Source organism: Manis javanica, chromosome 16 (assembly GCF_040802235.1).
Source record: "Manis javanica isolate MJ-LG chromosome 16, MJ_LKY, whole genome shotgun sequence".
NCBI classification, from domain to species: Eukaryota; Metazoa; Chordata; class Mammalia; order Pholidota; family Manidae; genus Manis; species Manis javanica.
This window is the reverse complement of record NC_133171.1, coordinates 5,885,638-5,909,879: the sequence shown is the minus strand read 5'-3', so window position 1 is coordinate 5,909,879 and position 24,242 is coordinate 5,885,638. Positions and strand designations below refer to the sequence as shown.

The 24,242-nt window shown below is 34.5% G+C and overlaps 1 protein-coding gene across 4 annotated transcripts; it reads right to left on the bottom strand.

Moving 5' to 3' along the window:
• SLC35B3 (solute carrier family 35 member B3) lies at positions 1-24,242 on the bottom strand. 4 transcript variants are annotated; one of them, XM_073224078.1, is made up of 11 exons: positions 24,107-24,217; positions 22,046-22,151; positions 20,942-21,235; positions 18,747-18,868; positions 15,274-15,428; positions 13,889-13,996; positions 10,800-10,897; positions 5,281-5,373; positions 4,757-4,868; positions 2,740-2,809; positions 1-1,662 (listed from the first exon to the last, which is right to left on the bottom strand). In XM_073224078.1, exons 3-11 carry the CDS (start codon positions 21,140-21,142, stop codon positions 1,512-1,514), a joined length of 1,110 nt encoding a protein of 369 aa, XP_073080179.1. In that variant the 5' UTR covers positions 21,143-21,235; positions 22,046-22,151; positions 24,107-24,217; the 3' UTR covers positions 1-1,511. The 4 variants fall into 4 exon arrangements, with proteins under 4 accessions (XP_073080179.1, XP_073080180.1, XP_017532904.3 ...); XM_073224079.1 differs by lacking the exon at positions 24,107-24,217 and adding an exon at positions 23,898-24,100; XM_017677415.3 differs by lacking the exon at positions 22,046-22,151 and having other exon boundaries at positions 24,107-24,242.

Below are 24,242 nucleotides of genomic sequence, written 5' to 3'. Positions count from 1 at the left end.
GATGTTCAAAAGTTTATTTCCTTTAGTATAGGAATTCTTTTACGTTTCAGACTGTTTATGGATACAAATAAGTGAGATGAAGTTTACCTCCATGTGATGGCAGGTGAACAAAAAGGAAATGGAGTATAAAGGGTTAGTTAGGCTGGCAAACTCACTTTTCAAACAGTGCTAAATTGTTTAAAATTAGGCGGGTGGGATGAGGAAAATGGTGGTAACAGGCAAGGTAAAAAGTTAGAAAAGCATTTCTTATTTTTTTAGAGTTTAAGGCAGCATGATGAGGTATAAATTAAGATTCCTTTCATTTTAACATACAAAAACCTAAAAATGATCACCATTTATTTGGGGAATAAATCCCCACATTATTTTAACATATGACAAATAAAAACCAGAAATCCTTATGCTAGATACTTAAATTATCATGGGCTCTTGTACCCACATATATTTATTTATAGCTTAAAGTCATCATCAGAACACAATGGAACTTTAAGAATGAAATTAAATATTCCAAGCATATTATACTCACAAAATATGTGGTATCACCAATAGCATAGATATTAAGCTGTTTTAACCAACATTACTTAGAAATAAAATGAAGATAAATAGGAGTTCTTTAATAGAGTGGAAGCAATTCCAAAACTTACTGCTAAAACATAAGGGCCAACATTTTTGTGTTTAGACTCAAAACTATAAAAGCAACATATTATTTTCAAGTTGCCAAATTAAATTTTACTTTGATGAGAAAAATTATTATAAAATAGTAAAATTATGTGTTATTTTCCCTTCAATTAAAAAACCTGAATTATTAAATCTTTTAGTATTTCTTTGATGAGTAGTACCAAGTATGTCTTGTGATGCACACTTACAGGGTAACAGGATGACGACTCCCTTTACTATTTTGCCTGTATTCCGCATACTCAAAGTATGCTTTCTCTGAATAGTATTTTTTAAATTACTGGGAAATAGGTTGTCTTAAAGTTTCTGTAAAGCCTCACTCCAACCTTTTCTTCCCTCTTCATAACAAAAATCTACTAACACATTCTTTAAAAAAAAAATATCACAGAATTTTTATTTATAATGAAGTCTCTAGACTTTAAATCATCGGTTCACTCTTATAACAGAGAATCAATTTAAATAACACCAAAATGGAATGAAGACAAAGCAATCTGCTATTACATATCAATTTCTTTGATATGTCACAATGATATCCAATTAGTCTTGCAACATGGTTGATTTCCAGAGAAATTCTCAATAGACTGTTGAGAATTATGGTCCTTTATATGACATTTTATCCTAAGGTGCGCCAGATGTGGCTGTCTTGATTGCTTCAGAAGGCAAACAGTCAAACAAGTGTTCTGAAAAGGCAGACTTCATGCATAATCCATCCATCCACAAATGGATGCCTTCACAAGCTTGCCTTCAGATCCTTTGGTTTTTATAATAATCCCTTTGGAAAGTTAATTAGTTGATGATTGTTCCCATAGAACTCTATCTTAAACTGGATGAATCACTGCCTATACAGTTTGTGCCAACGTCCTTGACTTTCTCATTTCTGCTTTTTTGGGTATCAGATCATATAGTGATGGTAGTCTTATTTTATCCATATTTTTGCTGTAAACATTGAGAAATATGCCAAGGACAACTAACAAACCAGACCATACATACCTAAAAGAGAAAAAAGGAAAAAAGATTAATGTCAAGGTACCAATTTGTTGTTAACGACAGAATTTGGTGGTAATTGCATTAAAATAAAAATGGTATTTTTAGGTCAGGTTAGCTAGAATTCCATATCTTTTATGTTAAGTATATATATATACAGAGAAGGTATTTTACAAAATACTAAATGTAGTTCATTTGAATTTTTAGGACAACCAAATTCAAAGCCCAACTCCTACTCAAATCTTAAGAGTATATTTAACACACTGGATGTGTGAATTTGCCAACTGAGGTTTTAGGGATTCAATTCAGCAGTCCAGCTAGTTACCCCAGTTGGGTAGACTACAAAGACAGAAAAAGGTGCATGCACATCCTGAGAAAGAAGGGGAATTGGTAGAGATGACTGTAATGTATACCTAGCGTGTGCAGAAAGAGAGGCTAACTTAGAGAAAACAAACATTCATGGAAACTTATTTTGTGATTACCTTTAAACTTATACATTGATGATTTCTAGGTTTGAATCTTCTCAATTACTAACCAACGTAAGTTTGAATTATGTTAATTTCAAACACTACTAGACAATAAAGAAAATAAATAGTAAATACTTGCACAAAAGCCACAAACTAAATCATTAGGGTACAGCTTACAGAATACTTCTCCAACTCAAATCCTTGTAGGAAAAGGCAGCAAATAAACTTACTTCTAAAAACCATATATAATATGTATTTTATATATATACATATATATTATACATATGTTTATATGTATGTATTTTATGTATACATATATTATGGTTTCATATATATTTATATGTAATTTACATATTGTATATAAAATTTACACTTTCACATTCATTTATATTGGGAACTCATTCATTTATACTGGAAACAGGGACGCACTTACATTGCGACTCTAGTTAGGTAATTTGTGTTCAAGATCATTTCTTCAAAATAATTACATTTCTGAGACAGCAGAGGAACATCAACAAATTAGGGGTCAAGATGAAAAGAAATTAAGGCTGTCTGAGAGGAAATGTGACACAAAGTAACTATGAGTGGAGACATTTGTTGAATTGAAAGTACTTACTGAAATGTGAATGGCTTAGCAAAGAATATAAATGAAAGTACAATGGTCATTGCTTTTCTTCCTGTTGTCACTGTGGGAGAAAAAAGGCTGGTTTAGAATGTGTCTGCTATCTTGGTAATATTGTGGAATCACTTATCAGCAAATATTTACAGAGCCTATTAGGGGCCAAGGTCTATGTCAGGTGCCAAGGGAACGACGTAATGCAAATAACATGTTCCTGCTACTTTGGGGTTAACAGTCTAGTAGGGATGCAGACATTCAATAATACAGCAAATGTTCAAGTATAAAATAGGGACTTGCTGGAGGCCATGACACCATGAAAGCATTCCTTTAGAGAAGTTTCCTTAGTTTGGCAGGAAAGAAAGGCTTTCCCAGGGAAGATAGGACTTGGCAGAGCAGGGTTATTCCTTAAAAGTAATAATCTATAAAGGACCTACTAGTATCTTAATAATGGTCATTTCTGAATAAGACTAAGTGATCTTTATAATCCTCTTTACATGGGTGTGTTAACTTTTCCCTGCCCTTCAAGTACGACCTCGAAGTCTGCTGTATGGCCTGAAACCTTCCTCCCTGTCCCAGCCAGGTGACGACAGGAGCTCTGCACGTACTTCTACTGTGGGCTTTCCCCCACTTTGCATTATCAGTTGCTATTTTCCCACTAGACTGTGTGCTTCACTTAGTTCCTTGTCTTATTCCTCCTTATATCCCCAGACTCTATAATAGTTTCTGGCACTTAATATTCCACACTTAAATAAAGAATACCAAGTGGAACTGTTTTGGAAACATGTCAGAGCTTGATTTCCAAAATCTATTTTTCCTTCTACTTTACTGAAAGGAAAAGTAAAGAGGCTGGAATATATGCCTCGTTTTAACTGGGCATATCTTCCAGCCTCTCTTACACCTACGTGGGCCCATGGACTAGGTTTTGGTCAATGAAAAGTGAGCAGAAGCGCTATTTCTAGGAGGGTGATTTTTAGGAAGTTTCCATAAAGAGAGTCTTTCATCCTTTCTCCATCCCGCTGCCCGGAATGAGGATGAAGATGGCAGAGCACACAGGAGGGGCTGGATTTCTAATGAGCGTGGAGCTGCCACATCAGCTCAAGAGGCCGTATAACACCTGGGTTGAATTACTTTATAGGATTAGAGCAAAATTAAATGTACATATGCATCTGGATGGAAATTCTACAGATCTCTGAGAACGACGACCAAGTCCAACTCGATCGATTCACGAAAGAGAAAGGGAGCTCAGAGGGGCGGAGACTCACTCTCCAGGTCACATGTCATTGAACATCAGAGCTGGGACTGGGCTCTACCTTCTGACATCCCAGTCCAGCGCTCTTCACGACATGAAATACCATTTCCAATCCTGGGCTGCATCTAGGGCTTTTTCCATTTGGAAACATCAGAGCATCCTTCATCTGGACCATTTATTTGGCCAAAAATATATAGTAGGTAGCACATGAACTCATCTGTCCCTGTGATCTGTAGCCCCTCATCCAGTCTCCTGACTCCTCCAAAGCAAAACAAAAACAATTTCAACTCCTCTAAAGTGCCAAGCAAAGTCCCTGCATAGAGCAGGTAAAACAGAAGTTAATCTGATTGGTGTCCTCGAAAGGATGTGTACAAATGAAAGGTTTGTTTAAGCTAAACCTGCTAGCCTTATGTGCAACAGAATTAGAATTTTCAGTTCTAAATTAAAAGTGTATAAAGGCAGTATTTTTCTCTGAAAGTATTCATCCTGTCATGCTTTTAAATAAAAAGTTCCTTTAATGTATTTAAAAATTACATATTTGATAAAAGTTTATTTATAAAATCAAATTTAAAATGAAACAAACTAAGATCAAATATAATTTTCCTTAGAATTAAAAAATAACTAAGAATTTTTTTATAATCCCATAATTGAAATATGACAATTTTCTTTTTAATGAAGAGTAAATGCTGCCTATATCTTTTGGAAAAGAGCATCAGAGAAACTGAAATGCTTATTTCATAAGCTAAGCAAGTATACCATTCCTACCTGTTACTGCAAGAAGTGCACCAAAAATTTTAATCAAAGCCAGAACAAAGGAGATTCCAAAATACCCAGTGAGGGAAAAAAGGAAAGCATAACCATAGGTCCGAACTGGATTCTGCAATGTATAAAAAAAGCCTGTTAGAAAAATGCAAAACAAACCCTGAGATATTACAAATGAAATAAAACTACAGATTTTAATCAGTTCCTTGAGTAATAATAAGCCATTCCACAATGCAGTCAAAGATTATTACTTAGTTTTGATTTAATGGACAAATAATGGTGAAATTAAAAATGAACAATTTGTACACTATGAACAGCTTAAAAATTAACTTATAGGTTACAGCCCAGAAAAAATAAACTTAAATATATATTATTTCATTTCTGAAATAATTTATGATCTCCACATACTATATTAAAGGAGTTATCAAATTACATAAAACAGTCTTTCTGAACAACGGGGAATTAGAAATACAGACAAAATTATTTAATGGAAGATGCTTATTTTTTAAAATGTGATTAGTGTTTACCTTTGAACAGAAGGCTACTGCAGGGCCTAACCCACTAGTGCACGTCAATCCCAAAAAAATGTACACAAAACCAATTGAATATGAGTACAAAACCTAGAACAGATAAAAATAAGGTGAAAAAATGTTATCAAACCAAAGGTGGAAAGTGAAGGATTTTCAAAGTATGGCTTAATTAATCTATTCAATGAAATTAGTAGAACAAATTGTTTTTTAAAGTAATGTGCCATTGTTTCAATCTGGAAGCCTTCTTGAAATGATGGTTGCTTCTAATTTTTTTAAGTTTACACCTTATCTCATATACAACACAGCAGTCCTGATCCTTTCAGATAAGGTTACATAATTACTCACTTTTTTTTTTAACTGACTTGATTACTGAATTCAAACCAGATTTTAATGTTGTTTCTAAAAATATACATAATCAAAACAAATTTTAAAGCTACTTATAAAATATGAAAAGGCCCAAATATTAAGTTTGCAAAGACATTAATATAACAAAATAAGCAGTATATGGCATATCTATTGATTTTCCAATTTCCCTACCAATCTTTCCATCCCAGTTCATTATACTAAACAGAACCAGCATTAACATTATCATCAAACTTGCAATACCTGCTCTATGCCAGGTACTGTGCTAATAATGCTCTTTATGGATTATTCAATTTATTTCTCACAACCGACCTATGGGACAAGTACTTTTTCCCTAGTTTATAGACGAAGAAACTAAAACTTAGAGGAAGTAAGTCATTTTCACCAAATAAGAGAGCTAATAAAGCTAGGATATAAACGGAGGCTATTTTAGTCCAGAGCCTTAACTCTTAACCATTATATTATATTAACTATATTAACTATCTACATATCCTTAATGCTCTTATCATTTATCTTTTCAAGGAAGACTGGTGATAATGATGAAGAAAACCCCTTACCAAGATTAAAGTTCCTATGTGCCTAGAGATTCCTTAAAGATGGCCCACTCTGCTGACAAAGCACCAGGAAAGACTAGTTGTCTGTATCATTAATGCAGTATGCTCTGTTGATCAGGGTGACTGACTATAAAATTAATGCAGGACACGAAAAGGATGGCGGTGTGAGACGTGAGGCAGAAACCTCCTCCCAAAACCACATAAACACAAAAATAGAGCAAATACAACTAATCCTGAAAGAGCAACCCAAAGACTACAGAACAGACCGCCTACCTCTGGGGAGAAGAGAAGACCTCACAGAAATGGATAAAGTAGCAGTACTGTGATCTGGAGGGAACCAAGTCCTTTCCCCACCCCAGCTTACTGGTGGGAGGAGGAGAAATGGAGCAGGGAGAGAGTAGAAGCCCAGGACTGCTAAACACCCAATAGTGGAGATCTGTTCCTGGAGTACGAACTCACATTACATGGTGCTCTGGAGATTAGTGGGGTTGGAAAGCAAAGACAGGCAGAATACTTGGAGAGACTGAGACTCCAGCCGCTTGTGGAGAACAGGTACGCACAACTGGCCCCTCCAGGACAAAAGAAAAGCGGGCACTTTGAAAGACTTCCCAACAGTGAGAGGGGTGCTAAAGGGGCAAAGATTACACAGAGCTTGCTGCTCAGGAGAAAGGGCAGGTGGACAAAATCGTCCCAGGACACTCAGGCCAGCAGGTTAGGAACTCTCAGGAGCTTCAGATGATCCATCCTCCTGGCTGGCAATTCAGCCCTGAGGCAACCCACTATAATACGCAACCTGCCCATCAGGTTATCATCAGACTTCTCAGCAGAAACCTTACAGGCCAAAAAGGAGTGGCATGATATATTTAATGCAGTGAAACAGAAGGGACTCACACCAAAAATACTCTATGAGGCAAAGATACCACAGAAAAAAAAAATTACAGACCAATATCCCAGATGAACATACATGCAAAAACACTCGACAAAATATTAGCAAACCAAATAAAAAAATATATCGAAAAGATTAGCCATCATGATGAAGTGGGATTTATTCCAGGGATGCAAGGATAGTACAATATTCGACAATCCATCAACATAATACACCATATCAACAAAAGGACAAAAATCACATGATCATTTCAATAGATGCTGAAAAGCATTTGACAAAATTTAACATCCATTCGTGATAAAAGCTCTCAACAAAATGGGTTTAGAGGACAAGTACCTCAACATAATAAAGGGCATATATGACAAACCCACAGCCAATATAATACTTGACAGTGAAAAGCTAAAAGCTTTTCTTCTAAGATTGGGAACAAGACAAGGATGCCCACTCTCCCCACTTTTATTCAACATAGTACTGGAGGTCCTAGCCACGGCAATCAGACAACACAAAGAAATAAAAGGCATCCAGATTGGTAAGGAAGAAGTTAAGCTGTCACTGTTTGGAGATGACATGATAGGGTACATAAAAAACCGTAAAGAATCCATTCCAAAACTACTATAACTAATAAATGAATTCAGCAAAGTTGCAGGAAACAAAATTAATACACAGAAATCTGTTGCATTCAGGTACACTAACCATGAACTAGCAGAAAGAGAAATCAGGAAACCAACTCCATTCACAATTGCATCAAAAAGAATAAAATACCTAGGGAATTAACCTAACCAAAGAGGTGAAAGACCTATACCCTGAAAACTACAATACATTCATGAGAGAAATTAAAGAAGACACCAATAAATGAAATACATCCTGTACTCATGGATAGGAAGAATTAATGTTGTCAAAATGGCTAACCCACCTAAAGCAATCTACAGATTCAATGCAATCCCTATCAAAATACCAACAGCATTCTTCAATGAACTAGAACAAATAGTTCTAAAATTCATATGGAACCACAAAAGATCCCGAATAACTAAAACAATCCTGAGAAGGAAGAATAAAGCTAGAGAGATTATGCTCCTGAACTTCAAGCTCTACTACAAAGCCATAGTAATCAAAACAATTTGGTATTGGCACAAGAATAGACCCATAGATCAATGGAACAGGAAAAGGAGCCCAGACGTAAATCCACGCATATATGGTCAATTAATATATAATAAAGCAGCCATGGATAAACAATGGGGAGATGAGAGCCTCTTCAACAACTGGTGTTGGCAAAACTGGACAGCTACATGCAAGAGAATGAAACTGGATTATTATCTAACTCCATAAACAAAAGTAAACTCGAAATGGATCAAAGAGCTGAATGTAAGTCATGAAACCATAAAACTCTTAGAAGAAAACATAGGCAAAAATCTCTTGAATATAAACATAAGCAACTTTTTCCTGAACATATCTCCTTGGGCAAGGGGAACAAATACATAAATGAATAAATGGGGCTACATCAACCTAAAAAGCTTCTGTACAGAATACCATCAAGAGAACAAAAGGACACCATCAGTACAACACAAAGGCATCCTACAGTATGGGAGAATATATTCGTAAATAACTTATCTGTTAAGGGGTTAACATCCAAAATGTATAAGGAACTTACATGCCTTAACACTCAAAAACCAAATAACCCAATTAAAAAATGGGCAGAGGATCCTAATAGACACTTCTCCAAAGAAGAAATTCAGATTCTGCCAACAGGCACATGAAAAGATGCTCCACATCGCTGATTATCAGGGAAACACAAATTAAAACCACAATGAGATATCACCTCACATAGGTTAGGATGGCCAACATCCAAAAGATGAGAAACAATAAGTGCTGGTGAGGATATGGAGAAAGGGAAACCCTCCTACACTACTGGTGGGAATGTAAATTAGTTCAACCATTGTGGAAAGCAGAATGGAGGTTCCTCAAAAACTAAAAATAGATATAACATTTGAGCCAGTAATTCCACTCCTAGAATTTACCAGATGAAAACAAGATCCCTGATTTAAAAAGACATATGCACCCCTATGTTTATCACAGCACTGTTTACAATAGCCAAGATATGGAAGCAACCTAAGTATCTATCAGTAGATGAATGGATAAAAAAGAGGTGGTACATATACACAATGGAGTATTATCCAGCCATAAAAAGAAATCAAATCCTACCATTTGCAACAATATGGATGGAGCTAAAGGGTATTATGCTTAGTGAAATAAGCCAGGAGAAGAAAGACAAGTACCAAAGAATTTCACTCATTTGTGGAGTATAACAACAAAGCAAAAACTGAAGGAACAAGACAGCAGCAGACTTAAGACTCCAAGAAGGGACTCGAGGTTACCAAAGGGAAAGGGGGTGGAGAAGGAGGGAGAAGGGGACTAAGGGGCATATGATTAGCAACATAATGTAGGGAGGTCACGGGGAAGGCAGTATAGCACAGAGAGGACAAGTAATGACTATAGCATCTTACTATGCTGATGGACAGGGACTGCACCGGGGTGTGGAGGGGGCACTTGATAATATGGGTGAATGTTGAAACCACAATGTTGCTCATGCAAAACCTTCGTAAGATTGTATATTGATGATTCCTTTATTAAAACAAATGTTTACAAAATAACAAAATAAAATTAATGTAAACAAACATAATAACTTTCCAGTATTGCAAACACCAACCAGTTATAGGTTATATTGGAAAGGCATTATTTTCACATAAAGTCACAATGGCAAAAAGATGAAACCCCTAACCATAACTCTAAGTAATATGCTGGATTTATATGAAGACAACTTTAAAATCTAAGGGACATTAAAAGAAGTGAGTAAAAGGAAAGTCATACCTTCTTCTTGGACTGAGATAATCAAGTGTATAGACACCACTCTCCCTAAATTACTTTATAATTCAATGCCATGCCAATCACATTACCAATGGGATTTCTAGTTTATTTGGGGATATGAATACCCAAGAATAAGCATTGGCAGTTATATTCTGAAAAACAAAAGGAACAATGGTGGCTGGTCCTAACACATGGTAAATGTGTGAGAAAGCTGCTGTCATCATCTGGTTCTGGTGCAGAAACTGACCCATAAGAATACAATTTTGAACCCTACAATGGAATATGATATGATAAAAAAGACACTTAAAATAAGCTGGAAAAGTGGATCATTCAATAAATGATATTGGGACAAGTGGATAGCCACATGGAAGAAAATTTTCTAAAAGTTCTGGCTGAATCAAAGACTTAATAAAAAAGGAAATCATAAAAGCAGTAGGCAACATGGATAAAATTCTTAAATCTTCGAGTTGGGAAAGCCTTTTTACCATAATACACAGCCAGAATCCATGAAGGAAAAGATAACTGGGTCCTGTAAAAACAACAAACTTCTCAATGGAAAATAATACCAAACACAAAGACAGGAGAAAAATGATGTAATGAATGATTTTTTTAATATGTAAAAAACTCTATAAATCAATGAGGAAAAAAGCAATAAAATATTTTACAATAAGCTACTAACACTGGTAGTGGTATTTTAACTTTTTACCTTCCCATGTTTGAATGTATTACTTTTATGAAAATGTTAAACTAGTTCAAAACTCCAATGCAAGTCTTCAATTGTAACTATTCCACAAAATTAAGTACATCACCATTTTTGCATCTGTCTGACGTGAAGAAACAGCACTATTTACCATTTCCGAATTAGAAGCATTATGCAGTTTCATAGCTTTCTCTTGAACATTTCCAATGACAGCATCTGCACATAGTGCCAGGGAAATAAGGATCACACCTTCAAGAAGGCATAAGAGAAAAAACAACCTCCTTATTTAAACATATGAACGATAATCAAGATTGATCAGAGATTTAATTGGGCTAAAAAGCAAAAGGAGATCTTAAATCACACTAGCTTAGTAAAGCTGAGTAGTTTCATCCACAACCAGTTACAATAGGCACATATGTGATATTTTAAAAAAGTAACTAACACTGATAAACTGCATTAATGCTGTCACTATACTATCATGTCAAATATTAGTTCTACTTTTAAATTTGATTATGTATTTGTAAGAAATACTACATTAAATACAGAAGAAATTCTTAGGCAATCTATTGGGATTTTTAGTTAATCGAAAAAATCATATGAAGAGGGAAATCATAAAAAAAATCACCTACATTACTGAAATGTTTAATCTAAAGCCCATAAACATGCATGGAGTTGTGAAGGTCTTTCGAGTAAAGGTCCTACCGAAAATTCTGCATTTTATCTTTGCACTCACACACACAAATCTCCAAGCTGTTTTTGCTAAAAAGCTCACCTAGAATTTTGGAACTTTTAAAAAATTACAGTGCAGAATCCTTTCATATTTGTATAATATCCCCCATTTTTTACAGTTGTTTCTTCCACATCTAATTCAGGAGTGACTTTATTGGCTTGTTGATCAAGTTGTTTCAATTAACTTCATTTTCATAGAAACAATTTTCTTCAAACTCATTTTTAAATAACTTCAGTGCAATTTAATCATTAAATAATTATAAAAACAGGTACAACTGGCATAAACAAATCTGGAAATCAATGTACTCAAACAAATATGCATGTGTACCTGAGAAGCAGGCTATTTAACCCCGAGTGTTTGGACAGTGGTCACCAATCATGGTGATTTATTTTACAGAAAGAATAAAGCAATTGTGAGTTGAAGGGATTTAAGGCATCTTCTTTTTTTATTCTTTTTAATGGATAAGTAATCACAGGTAGCAAAAAAATACCTGTACACATGTATGCACTTAACTGAGAATTCTCAAGTTTGCATATTTATTCTTCAATTTGAATTTTTGTCACCTTTGCATTTATTATGTAATCATATATATTTTTTTTATCAAACTTCATTCTAAATGTTTTTTTCCTAGTTTCAAATATTACGTCTGTCCTCAAAGGAAAAGACACTATTACTGAAGATCTTGAAAACAATGTCCTAGTTCCTAAAAGGCTATTCAAAGACATTCAGACATGTTTTGAAGAATGACAATATCATGAAAATACCTGCATTGCATCTTATGGAGAATATTATAAAGGTGGACATTTATTTGGATGAGTTCTGATATATTCACTTCATACATTCAAAGTTTTATTTATCTCTATCTTAAATAACCATCTTAATAGTCAATCTAATGTCCTTTAGGTAATATGCTCTCATTCGTCAGGTAAGTATGTATTTACACTTACAAGTACATGATAAGTGCTCATTGATTATCCTTAATGAAGTATGGTTAGGTTCTAATTCTCTTAAAAATATTTCCACAGAGTTCAGAAAGGGTTAGCACTTATGTTACAGGGAGAAGTTACAGAACTACTGAAAATACCTCTTCCGTCGCCATCAGCGTATCACACGTGTGTGCATTCACATCCACTATGCCCTCATCTTAAATTCTATCCTCCCACCACCTTCATGTGAGCCAAGCAATCATCATTATCTCTGTTTCCCAAGTGAAGCCCTAAGGGGTCTGGCAATTTACCCATGGTTATAATTTTCAGTGATTCGCACAGAATTTGAAGCCATGTCTCTGATTGCGAACTCTGTGCCTCCTCTAAAATTGCTTTTTTGTAAATAAGTCAATTTCCTCAGTCTTCAAATGTAATCTTCCTTTCAGAGGTGCTGACAGGAAAACTTAAGCATTCCTAAAAAACCCAAACTGTGGTAGAAATATCTGCAACTGTAAGCTTTCTCAAGGTAAAACCCACTGAAGTAATGACCACTTGCATTCTTAATGATCAAAGTTGAAAGAACAGAAGTAAGAGGTTCTGCGAGAACTTTCTGATTTAAAGGGCTGATCCAAGAGGCTGAAGCGGTTACATTTAAATTTAGCAGCCTGGTTAACCAGGTTAGTAAGGAAGGTGGGTGACAGCTGGTATAAGAAAAATTTTGATTCTTAGAAAGAATACCAAAGCTTATGTAAATGAGTTTTTTCATTATGCAAAACTTTTTTCTTATGAATAATTAGTTTGTACTTGCTGATTATATATTTATATTTCTTTGTTCCCCCTGTTCTCTCAAAGGTTCCTTTGAAGATGTAGATAACTTAAATATTATTTTTATCAGGCTAGGAGATGAGATGATACTAAAACAATCTTATGAATAAAACTCAATAGTTTAAGAATAACAAAACTGAACATATAATAAACAATTTCTTTGTAAGGTCTTTAGAATCAAAACTAGATTCCAACACATATTTTTTTATTCTTATTTATTTCAAAACATGTTATAATACTTACTCTGTTTATGAAAATCTAATCTAAAAAATTCCTCATGGCACACAATAAAGAGACTCTTTATGGTGGAAACTATGCACTTTAAAGTTATGACCATATTTATATTACAGTCCAATATTAAAGTACAGCATAATTTTCCTTCTTTAGCTAAAACAATAAGTAAATGGCCAAGTTTCAGTTTTTTTAAAGAAAGAATACAAACAATTACTATAATTATTTTGCTATAACTTGTATACATTTCCAATTCAGCCCATAAAAAATTGACCTATCACACTTAGCAAAAGAAAATTTCTGACTGGGCAAACAGCCTCTTGTCATGTCAAAATGCAAGAGTACTAAAAGCAATGGTCGTATTTCCAGAGTTACAGTATTTCTACTACTTCCTATCTGAGAAGTCTGAAAGCTTTGTTAGATATGAGAATCACAGATGCCACACCATTACTTTAAACCCTTATGATACTGTAAAAATCCCCTAAACCAAAATGTCTACAAAATCTAGGAAAAAAATAAATTCCTTACCTGTCATGTTGAAATTGGGTGCAATGGTGCTGTCAGCTAGGGTAAACCAGATCAGGCCAAGACTCATACACACTGCAGCAGACACGTCTGCAACATTGTAACGCTTCCCTGTGTGAGAAAGACTTAAGTTAACCTCATTACCCACACACTCACTCAGTGCATTTCTAGATCTATGTGTTTAACTAAGGATAGCAGAGATCTGCTTTTTATAGTAAAGGTAAAAAATATATAAAGAGCATTTAGGACGAGGCATGAGATAGCCACAGAAGAGCTTCTGAAAATTTAAATTACCAATGAGCTCTAACAGGTCCTCACAAGTTAGATAGGAGATCCTACTTATCTGTTTGGTAGTGAGTAAATAAGAACATTTAAAAAGTTTGTAGACATCAGTGCCTCTTTTAATGTATGTATAATATGACGCTACAAATTTTCTTACACTTTATAAGTTCAGAAAGTAACCAGGGTAATTATTCAGTATATATAACTTTAGATCTGTAAATACCTCAAGCAGCTAACTTCTTGGTTGGTGAGAATTAACTTATATTAATATATCCACATTTAAATAGCAAAATCATGTAGCACTGACTTTCTGTAAGGATTGCAAGCAAGTATTAAACATGTCAGTCAGTTATGATGTTAAATGTGATTTTTAATAGGGATCAATACTTTTTCCTGCATGAACAGCCATCTGAAATTATATGTGAAGTACTTGACATACATACTTTCACTTTAAAAGGCTTTTTTTGGGAAGGCATCTTAATGTATAAAATATAGTCAGGCTCTCTAAGAACTTCAGTGATACAGAAACACTGGTTTATGGAAACCTATATATTCTTCATGAACAGCCCCAAAACTTGTTCCACTGCTTTCTGCTACATTGTTTTTTCTTTACTCCTTTTTCCACATAGCCTGTGACTTAGTTGGGGTTCTAAGAAGTCAGTAAGCCAAGCAGAGGTAGTAAAAAAAGCAGTTCTGCTCAGGTTAAGCCTTATTTCAGTGAGAACTGTCCATTTGTACAAAGAAGACAGAAAGTGCAGCCCTGATAGGAGGAGAATGAAAGAATTGAAAAGAGGAGCCTTTCAAGTGCTTCTGAGCTAGGCCTTCCACTAGTGAATACAGTATTTCTGTAAATGGCATAAATTCCAGACTAAGAGAGTAAAATAATAAACAAAACACTTTTATTTTTCCCCAACCCCAATTGATTTCAGATGCAAGGGTATATCACATAAGTATCAGCACTGTTATAATGCCTCAGTTTTATAAGAATTTTATAGTATCTAGTGTTCACTCAAAATATTAATCAAAGTGTAATGTTTTTCCTAATGCTAGATGCTGTAACATTTCCTATTAATTTCAAACAGTATGAAAACATATCATTACTATACCTTGAATAAAAACTCCTCCTATCATAACAGGAATCAATTTGCAGCACTTGAAGATGACTTGGGTAGGGTAATTCAGGTAGCCCAAAGAGGTATTTGATAACCCCATAGTACCCACAGTTAGAAAAGCTATTATCATGTAGGTTTTTCCTGGTATTCTGTAAAAGACAATTTTTTAAATCTTCATTTTGAGACTCAATTCATAATATTGTACGATAATGTGTTTACAATGTGTAAATGCCTCAGTTCTCTTTAATATTTCAGAATTATTGGTAAACTATCACTGTAAAAAACACTGTTTACTTGTATAAAAGAATGTTGGTAAAAATAACAATTTACCTTTATTGAATCAATCACAAGTGAGAACTGTGTGAAAAAGTGGTATATTAGAGTTACTTAGATTCTTACTGAAGGTATAAAATGTTGGGGAAAAGTTTTTCAGCAATGCTATGTATAAAAACTACCTGTTTTTAAAAAAATATTTGTATAATGGTAAAAGGCACCTTGATTTATTTTTGACTTCTAAATTGTCACTGTTTCCTAATGTTTCCATCTAGCATTAGGAAAAATACATCCAGCCACTCAGCTAGAGTAACCTGAGCAGAATTTCTCTAGAAAAAGTACATGATGATTCAAAACTTTGGACATCATTTGTATTACCACAGTATCTTACAATTAAACTGGAACTCTGTATTCTATGAAATGTTGAAATAGTCAGCTTTAAGATGAGCAACCTGACTCTCCTCATGATCCCAAATCATCTACTTTGGGTTCTACCTGGATTTCCTAAGAGTTCTTAATTTGGCAACTTCAGAATTTCGAGTTAGTATTTCACACATATGCTCCACTTGACTGGATATTTAATGGCCTAAAACTATCTCGTATGTTGGGGTGACTAACACACAAAGTACCATTCACATAATTATATTATGCTGCATACTTAGATGTAGTTCCTATTTGAGATTTGTGTTCATATTTAAAGCAACAAAACACCTCCTACTTTCTCTACGGCTAGGTATAAGGCAAAATAGTTTACTGGAAAAACTCAATAAAAATGCATTCTTTCCATTTACATTTCAATGTTGAGGCCTTTAGCTACCTAACTACTACTATAGTTTAAAATCCATGTGGAAATACTCTGGCAGGACCACATGCATCCACGGACACACCAACACTGATTTTCATGCTGTCTGGGTTTAGCCCTCAGTGCGGTATCATCAGTGAAGGAGACAGCTGCTTCTCTAGGTGATGATCTAAGTCACAGTAGTCAGATTTCCTCAGAAATATATTACAAACAGTACCCAGAAAATAAAAAAACTCAAGTCAGAAAAATCATTAAGAATGATGATTAGAAAAGTAGTATTGTACAGGTAGAAAAAGCAGCCTGCAACTCAGGAAACCTGAATTGAAAAGGTTCCAACGCTGAGCACAATGTGCTATGTATCTCATGAGAATCCCAGCATCCCTCTAGGCCCTACCTTCTCACAGGTAAAGTGAGGAAGCTAGACTTCATCACCTTGCCTCGAGGACTGTCAGCTTCTCTTTTACTTAATATCCAAATTATTTACATCTTTAGATATGGTGGGAAAATTGCTAACTTCAACAAGCCCCTTCAAAACCAATCTGACATATCTCTGTATTAAAAACTCACAGAAAGTAAATAATAATAAAGTGACAAGGTGACCTTTGGTGGAAAATACCAAGCAGTATATTTTAGGGCATTATAGTTTAAAATGTGCATTACCACATCTGATCCTCAACATAAAGTGGAGAATCAGATAATTTAAGAAACTTTCCTGAGGTCTTGACAGAGCTATTAAGGGGCAGTGTGCTAAGACTCAAACCCATGTTTTCTGACTCCAAATTATGTACTCTCTCAAGTACACAGGTATTCATATAAACATAGGAAGAAAGAAAAAAAACCTAAGTGCAGAGTTTGGCTAATTAAAAATCTGAAGAGCAGAGCCACTTAAAAAAATTCAGAAATATGTAATTGGGCATATTTTCATTGTAACATACTTTTGAAGACTTTTTCTAAAAAAACTTTTAATGTGCCTTGGAATGAAAAGATTTCTACTGATAATTACATTTATCATGCATCTGTAAATTCTCCTAAATTCCTTCACTTATGTTTAAATCAAACAAATAATTTTATTCTTAAGTAGTTGTGGTTATGTGGTTTAAAGTTTGGATAAACATGGCTTGAGGCCACTCACCATCTAGTGGGAGAGGGAGGTGTATCTTTTTGAAATCTAACAGAATACCATCTTTGTGTCACTTCTCATTTAACAAAGACAGCATTAGATTCTTTCACTTTGGAAGCAGAGGTCCAGCAGTTTGCAACAGGTAATGAATCATCAGGCTTCATTATGTATTAGTCTTGACGGATATATTTAATTATTTTCTATCTTACCACCTGTGGCTAAATTTTAGAGTTTCAGAACATGAAAAAAATAAATATCCTCAGATTCAAACCTTTTATTACTACTGCTATAATAATTATTAGCAATCAAGAGAGGTTGAGAGGTAAAATCAGACTCATGAAGAAACAATGGCATTACAGATTTAAGTACTTAATATTTTATAGTTACCTCCATACAAATATACCTCCATCAAAAACATTTGTGTAAGAAAAAAAGGTGTGAAAATTTTATATTTTCACTGAAGGATTAAACATTTATTGTCAGTGAAGGCAGAATGTCAGTATTATAACTGCTTATTACATTAAACTGCACTCTATATACATGAAATAGTCACGTGAGGGTCTGACATGACAGGATAACCATACTTCCATTTATCATGAATATATTCAATTTTCTAATCACCTTTTGTTTATAAGCAAAGACTAGATTTTTACTGCATATTGTTCTATATGTTATTAAAAATACTTTGAGGTATTTCTCAAACCTAGATGGTCAGTTTAAACTATACTGTCAGACAAGCTCCTCTGATTTTGAAGAAAAGGAATGTTACAAAATTTCTCTGCTTTCTAAGAATGCATTCTCAGCTATTGGACATTACAAACACAACAATGGTTAAGTGGAATATATCCTACAAAACATTAAATATACATTTTAAAAACCACTATAAAAACAGGTATTGATATTTCATTTCATCACTTTGATGTTAATAGTACTACAAATCTTTCAGTGATCACAACTATTTGTGTACATCTGAATACTTCCTGAATACTTCCTCCTGTTTCAAGAAGATACATTTACTGTAAGTTGAACCTAAATTATATTCTTATTTAATAACATTACATTTAAAAGAGAGACCACTTTTTTCAGTGTACAATGAAATTTATTAATTTTTTAAAGTAAGTTGATATGATAAAAGTTCTTGGGTATATGTTTTGTTAATGGAAAATGTGTATTTCATGTATAATATACACCATATGCCCCAAAATAAAACAAACATTTAACTACTACTAGTGAACTTAAGTGTCAAAAAATAAAAACAAATAAACCACATACCTTCTCCTTTTGTCCTGAATAAGCTGAAGTTCTATTAGGCCAAATATGGAGTAAAATGCAAATTGTACTAAAGTAAGGTACCAGCCAAAGGTCTTAAGACCCTCCACTGAAAATATTAATTCCTGTCAAAAAACACATGCAGACTGTTAAGTTCAAGGGGGAGATGAATTTCCTCACAATAAATTTCTATGAACAGTATAAACCAAGCATCATTTACAACAACAGATAAAGACCAAAGAGCCCGAATTACAAGGCTTCTCGGAGGTAAAATTAAGGAAGTTAGGGCCCTTTGCAAAGAACTGACAGTAGGTACCAAAAGGTTTGCAAATCAGCAGAAAAGTAAAGGATGGGAGGGACAGCTGAGAAGCCATGTGATCCTATGCCTTTCTCTTTTTCTAAAAGAGCAAAATTAAAAGAGTTGCCCAAAATGGTGAGAAAGGGAACTGATTCAAGAACTCAATTTACTGTAGAAAAAAGCACTATTTCTTTAGAAGTCTATCATCTTAGGCCTGTTTTTCTATAGGAATATAATCAGTTCAAGTCAATGTTTTTCCCAAAGAAAAAGTAAACAAAGCCTCTAAACAGATCCTGAACCTAGATTTTATACACGTAGGATATTGTATAATTCCCCAGATTTAGATTTCATGTTCAAGTGTGCAAGGTATTCAGGATTTTTCTGGCTTATGAACTATAAACATGAAAACAGCTTTATTAAGTATTCTGGCATTCAGACACAGCTCACACACTCTCTTTCTATATATATAGTTAACTTCATTACAAAACCCCAACCATGTTCTTTAAACTATTTTCATATGCAATTATATATTTAAAAAAGTAGCAATGTTAGTTTTCACAAAGTAAAAGTGATATTATACACATAATTATCAGCAGTCTAACTTTAAAAGAAACTGCACATACTAGTTACAAATTAAACCTGATCATTAATCAAATAGAAAAAATTTAATGGAATTGTAGAATTTCTAATTAATTTTCCTTTGCAATGGCTAATTTTGCTCCCAAGCTATGTGCTAACAACGGTAGTTTGAAATGTTTCTCAGTAAGAAATTGCAACCTTTATTTATTAAAATTTACTATTTTTCATTGTTCTTCACTGTGATATTTGAACCTTTATATCATCTTCTCGTGGGGGAATCAGTTATAAATATTAAAAATTTTAATTCATTTTTTGCTTTACATTAATACTCTTCCTGGTATTTTGCAAGCTAAAAGAGTCACAACTCTACTTTCTTTATTTACTTTATCTCCATAAGACAATGGAAAAAAGTACAATTTTTAAGATCACTCTGATTAATATTTAACAATACCAGAAATATTATCTGTGTTTTAAGAAAACACACCAGCTTCCTTGAGTTATATAAGGTTCTCTCATGTTAGGAAGCTGCATTAAGAAAACAAAGTTAGTAACGGCTGAAAATATTAATGAACTGACCATTGGTGATATTAAGCCTCCATTCAAACATCCTGTTTATAATAGCCTGGATCCTTACCATCCAGTCCATGTCTATGAAGGTCAGAAATTTGCTACTGGTCAAATTACACACCATTCCATAATACAATGCAAATAATATGGTACGAATTGCGGCAATATTAGAAGTGCTTTTCAAAGGTCAAAATCACAGGAAAATATCGCTCTGGCAAAGTTAGGTGAGAAGAAACTAACAAGAATGAGAATACAATAGATGCTTCAAAAAAGATTGACTCACATAATACAGGATTAAAGAGATATCCTTGAGCAAACACAAAACATCCTGATATACTTTTGAAAAAATACTCTTTATATTTGAGCTCTAATGATTAAGAATGAACTGGAATATGCCTTTTGTGTTATTTAATTTTATTGAGAATTATGTCCAAAAGACCAACCAATACTTGAATCATTCTTTTAAAAACACATGGTTGCCCATTACCTATACTTTGCTAATATTTCAAATTTTTTCATAATTTCAGTTTAAGATTGTCTCTCTCCCCTCCCCAGACTTGAAACGTGAACTCTGAAATTCTGATCCATTTTCAATATACTTACTTTTAAGCCCTTGTCTACTACCAAACTAAAAAACTCAAAATTTGTGGAAAAACTGGTATCCTATCAAGAAAAATTTCTTAGACTAAAACTTTTAAATGCCCATATTGATCTCAATTGTTATAATGAACACCAACAAATAACTATTTTTTACCTGTAAATATCCATAAATTAGGTAAAATATAAAAACTCCAGCAACACATATGAAAAATTGAGTAAGTTTGTTAAATTTGCTGAGATTTATGCCAAGTACTACAATGTCATCTATTGACTTGATGTGTGGTGACATTGTTTGGGTTTTGCAGGGGACAGTGATGGAAATATATTTCCTGGAGTTGTTGAACTTGAGATCCATGGTTCCAGTTCTGCTGCATTCAGTGCTTCCAAAGTTATCTTTGCTGGTTTCCTCTCCTTTGTTCAGGCTTTCTTTTGCTTGCTCAGCCAAGTCCTAAGGAAATAAACAATTAAAGCAAAACATTCGGATCATAAGTATATGCTCCAAATAGTACTTCAAATCACACTTTAAAAATTACACAGGTAAGTCTCATTCCGTCTGGATATTAATATATTAACTCCCCTATTCAAGCCTCCATTCACCCAAAAACAGTTATGTCTACTCTCCAAACGATTTACCTTCACCTGATAAAGACCAATACATCACTAAATTAAATATATACCATTCTCATTTCCACAGAAACCAAAAGCTAACTTTGCATTTATTTTATCAAAGTAGTAAACATGCCTTAATTATGTTTTTGTATGTAGTAAGAATAAAATTTTTAAAGTCCACAACAGTTTCTGCATAACATCTTCAACATTTAAGTCTTTAATTGCAGGAAAGAAAATTTATGTTCCTTTATGTGCTAAAACAATTATAAAATGTATTTGCTAATGACATTTTAAGATAAAGTCAAGTTAACTCTAGTTACTTATGAAGTTAGATGTACTAGAGACTATGAAAGGATAATATGCTTTAGCAATAGCATCTCTTAGATTAAAAGAAAACATTCTCCTCCTTTGGGGAAAATAATTCTAATTTAAGAAGTCCTTGGGGAGTTGTTCAATGAGTATAAACTCTCAGCTATACAAGATAAGTTCCAAGAGCTCTTACACCATACAGTGCCTATAGGTAACACGGTGTTGTGCACCGAACAATTTGTTAAAGAGGGTAGGTCTCATGTTAAGCTTTCTTCACCATGCATGCATACACACAAAGAGGGACACAAAGAAACTTTTGGAGGTAACACATGTTTATTACCTTGATTATGGTGATGGTATCACAGATGTATGCATATGTCCAAACTCATCAAATTGTATGTATTAAACATGTGCCTTTTTTGTATATAAATTATACCTCAATAAAGCTGTTTAAAAAAAAGAAATAAAGTCTTTGAGATTGTAAAATGCTGAAATACACATCATTTTTTGTTAGTCTATCCAAAGATGACTGAAAATAATTTTGGATTTATATAAACTGAAAAATGAATTGCGTGTAAAGGCTGAAGACATTATGATAGGGAATAGAACAAACTTATAAAAAGAAAAATTAACTTTCTAGAAAAGACTCATCATCTGTTACAATTCCAGTAGGCACTAAAATTTTGACTACTTGAGGGAAGATGTAAGGATAATTCTGACAGTGAACCCTCCTCTGGAAATCTTTAAAACTGTCATATTGTGGTTTAAAATGGCAGGAATCAGAGTTGCCCCTTTAAGATCATGGAAATAAATTCATTTCGTTTGCTTACTGGTTACCAGTGCCAGAAAACCTACCCTTGCATTTAAAATTCAGTCTTACTAATCAGGGCATCACTGGTCAGATCATGAGTCAGATGAAAAAAGACACTGAGCTCTGATACCCAAACACTGTGATCCTGAAGGTTCTCCATATACCTTCCATTGTAGACATTAATGATGCATATTAACCAACAGATAAAGAAAACAGGCCCATGTTCTTGTGGTGCAAAAATCAAGCATAGAATTAAAACTAGTTTACAACTTAAATGGTCAACATTTTGCTTTGTTTAGAAGCTCACACTAACACGTAAAACTAAGTCTTAAAAACCCACACGTGTGCATAATTCCTGAGTATGTCAACACATATATTTAACTAGTTTCCTGAAGGTACAAATAAACTTGTCTTTTCCAATCTTGAGAAGTCTCCCACCACAAAAGGGTAGAATATGAGGAAACTATGTATATCATTACAGTGTGAGTAACCTAAACAAAACTGATTCTGTATTTTGTCACATTAATGGTACAAATAAAAGAATCTTGCCATTAGATCTACATTAACTGGTCTCTAAATATTAATCATTACCTATGGGGTATAATTATGAAACAGAAAACAAGTTTATGTCCCATTTCTTTGTAAATGCTGCAATACACAAAGTTCAACCGTGTTCTAATTTTTGATGGCTACTCTATTTTTCCCAAGGGTGAAGGAGAAACTTAAGATTGTTTTATACATACATAATATTTAACATATATATGATTATATAAGATCATATATATGTATATGTATACGACTAAATTAAGTACACACAACACTAAATTATTTTCAAATGCTTAAGTCTCTCTTCCAAGTCCCCAACTACTCCAATTCACTCAGAAAAACGTTTACCTAAAACCAATTCTCGACATCTGATACCCTACAGTAGAAGAAATGCATATGACCCAAACTAAAAAGCTCTCTTAGCACTGCAGAGTTCCACTTTCTTTCAATATTTCCTTAGAAAAATAAAAAGGCGGAGGAGAAAAATTAAGCTGCAAAGACTGGAGGAATTTGTATAACTCCTAGTGAAGTTTAGGGCCTAAATTTAATAACCTGTCAAGAACCACCACCTTGCACTGCAAATTAAAGGACTTCAGGGAACCAGAGTGCCTTATTTAAACACACATCCAGGAAGCAGCTCTCAACTAAAAGCCAGTCTGGGGAATCCTGGAGACTGACAGTTCTCCAGGGGCTCCGACAGTAGCCTAAAAGGCCTGCAAGTGGCCTCACGCCTGTGAGCCCACAGACGGGCCCGAGGGAGTTCTAGCCAGCGGGGGTCGGCAACGGGGTGAGAAGATCCAGACACTCCTCTCTAGAAACCATGCCAGCGGGTTACCGTTTTTAAAAAGGACGTCACCGTGCCGTCATCCTGACCTCATCCCCTCCCTGCCAGCTCGTTAAGGATGAGGAAGATGGGCAGTGTCAAGGTTCTCTTGGAGTGCGGGGAGGCCCGGAGGCCCATCCACTCTAAAGCCGGTGTGTCCCCTGGAAGGGTGACCCCAGCCAGACGGAGCGTCTTCCCCTCCCCAAGTCCGTCGCCATCACCTCCTGCTTCTCCTTTTCGCCTACTCCGGTACTTCCCAAGGCAGCCGCCGCCTCCATGCAGTGTATTTGCATCCCCGGCGTCTTGGCGCCACTTCCGCCTATGTGTCCCTGCGCGCGTGCGCAGCCGCGCGGCCCC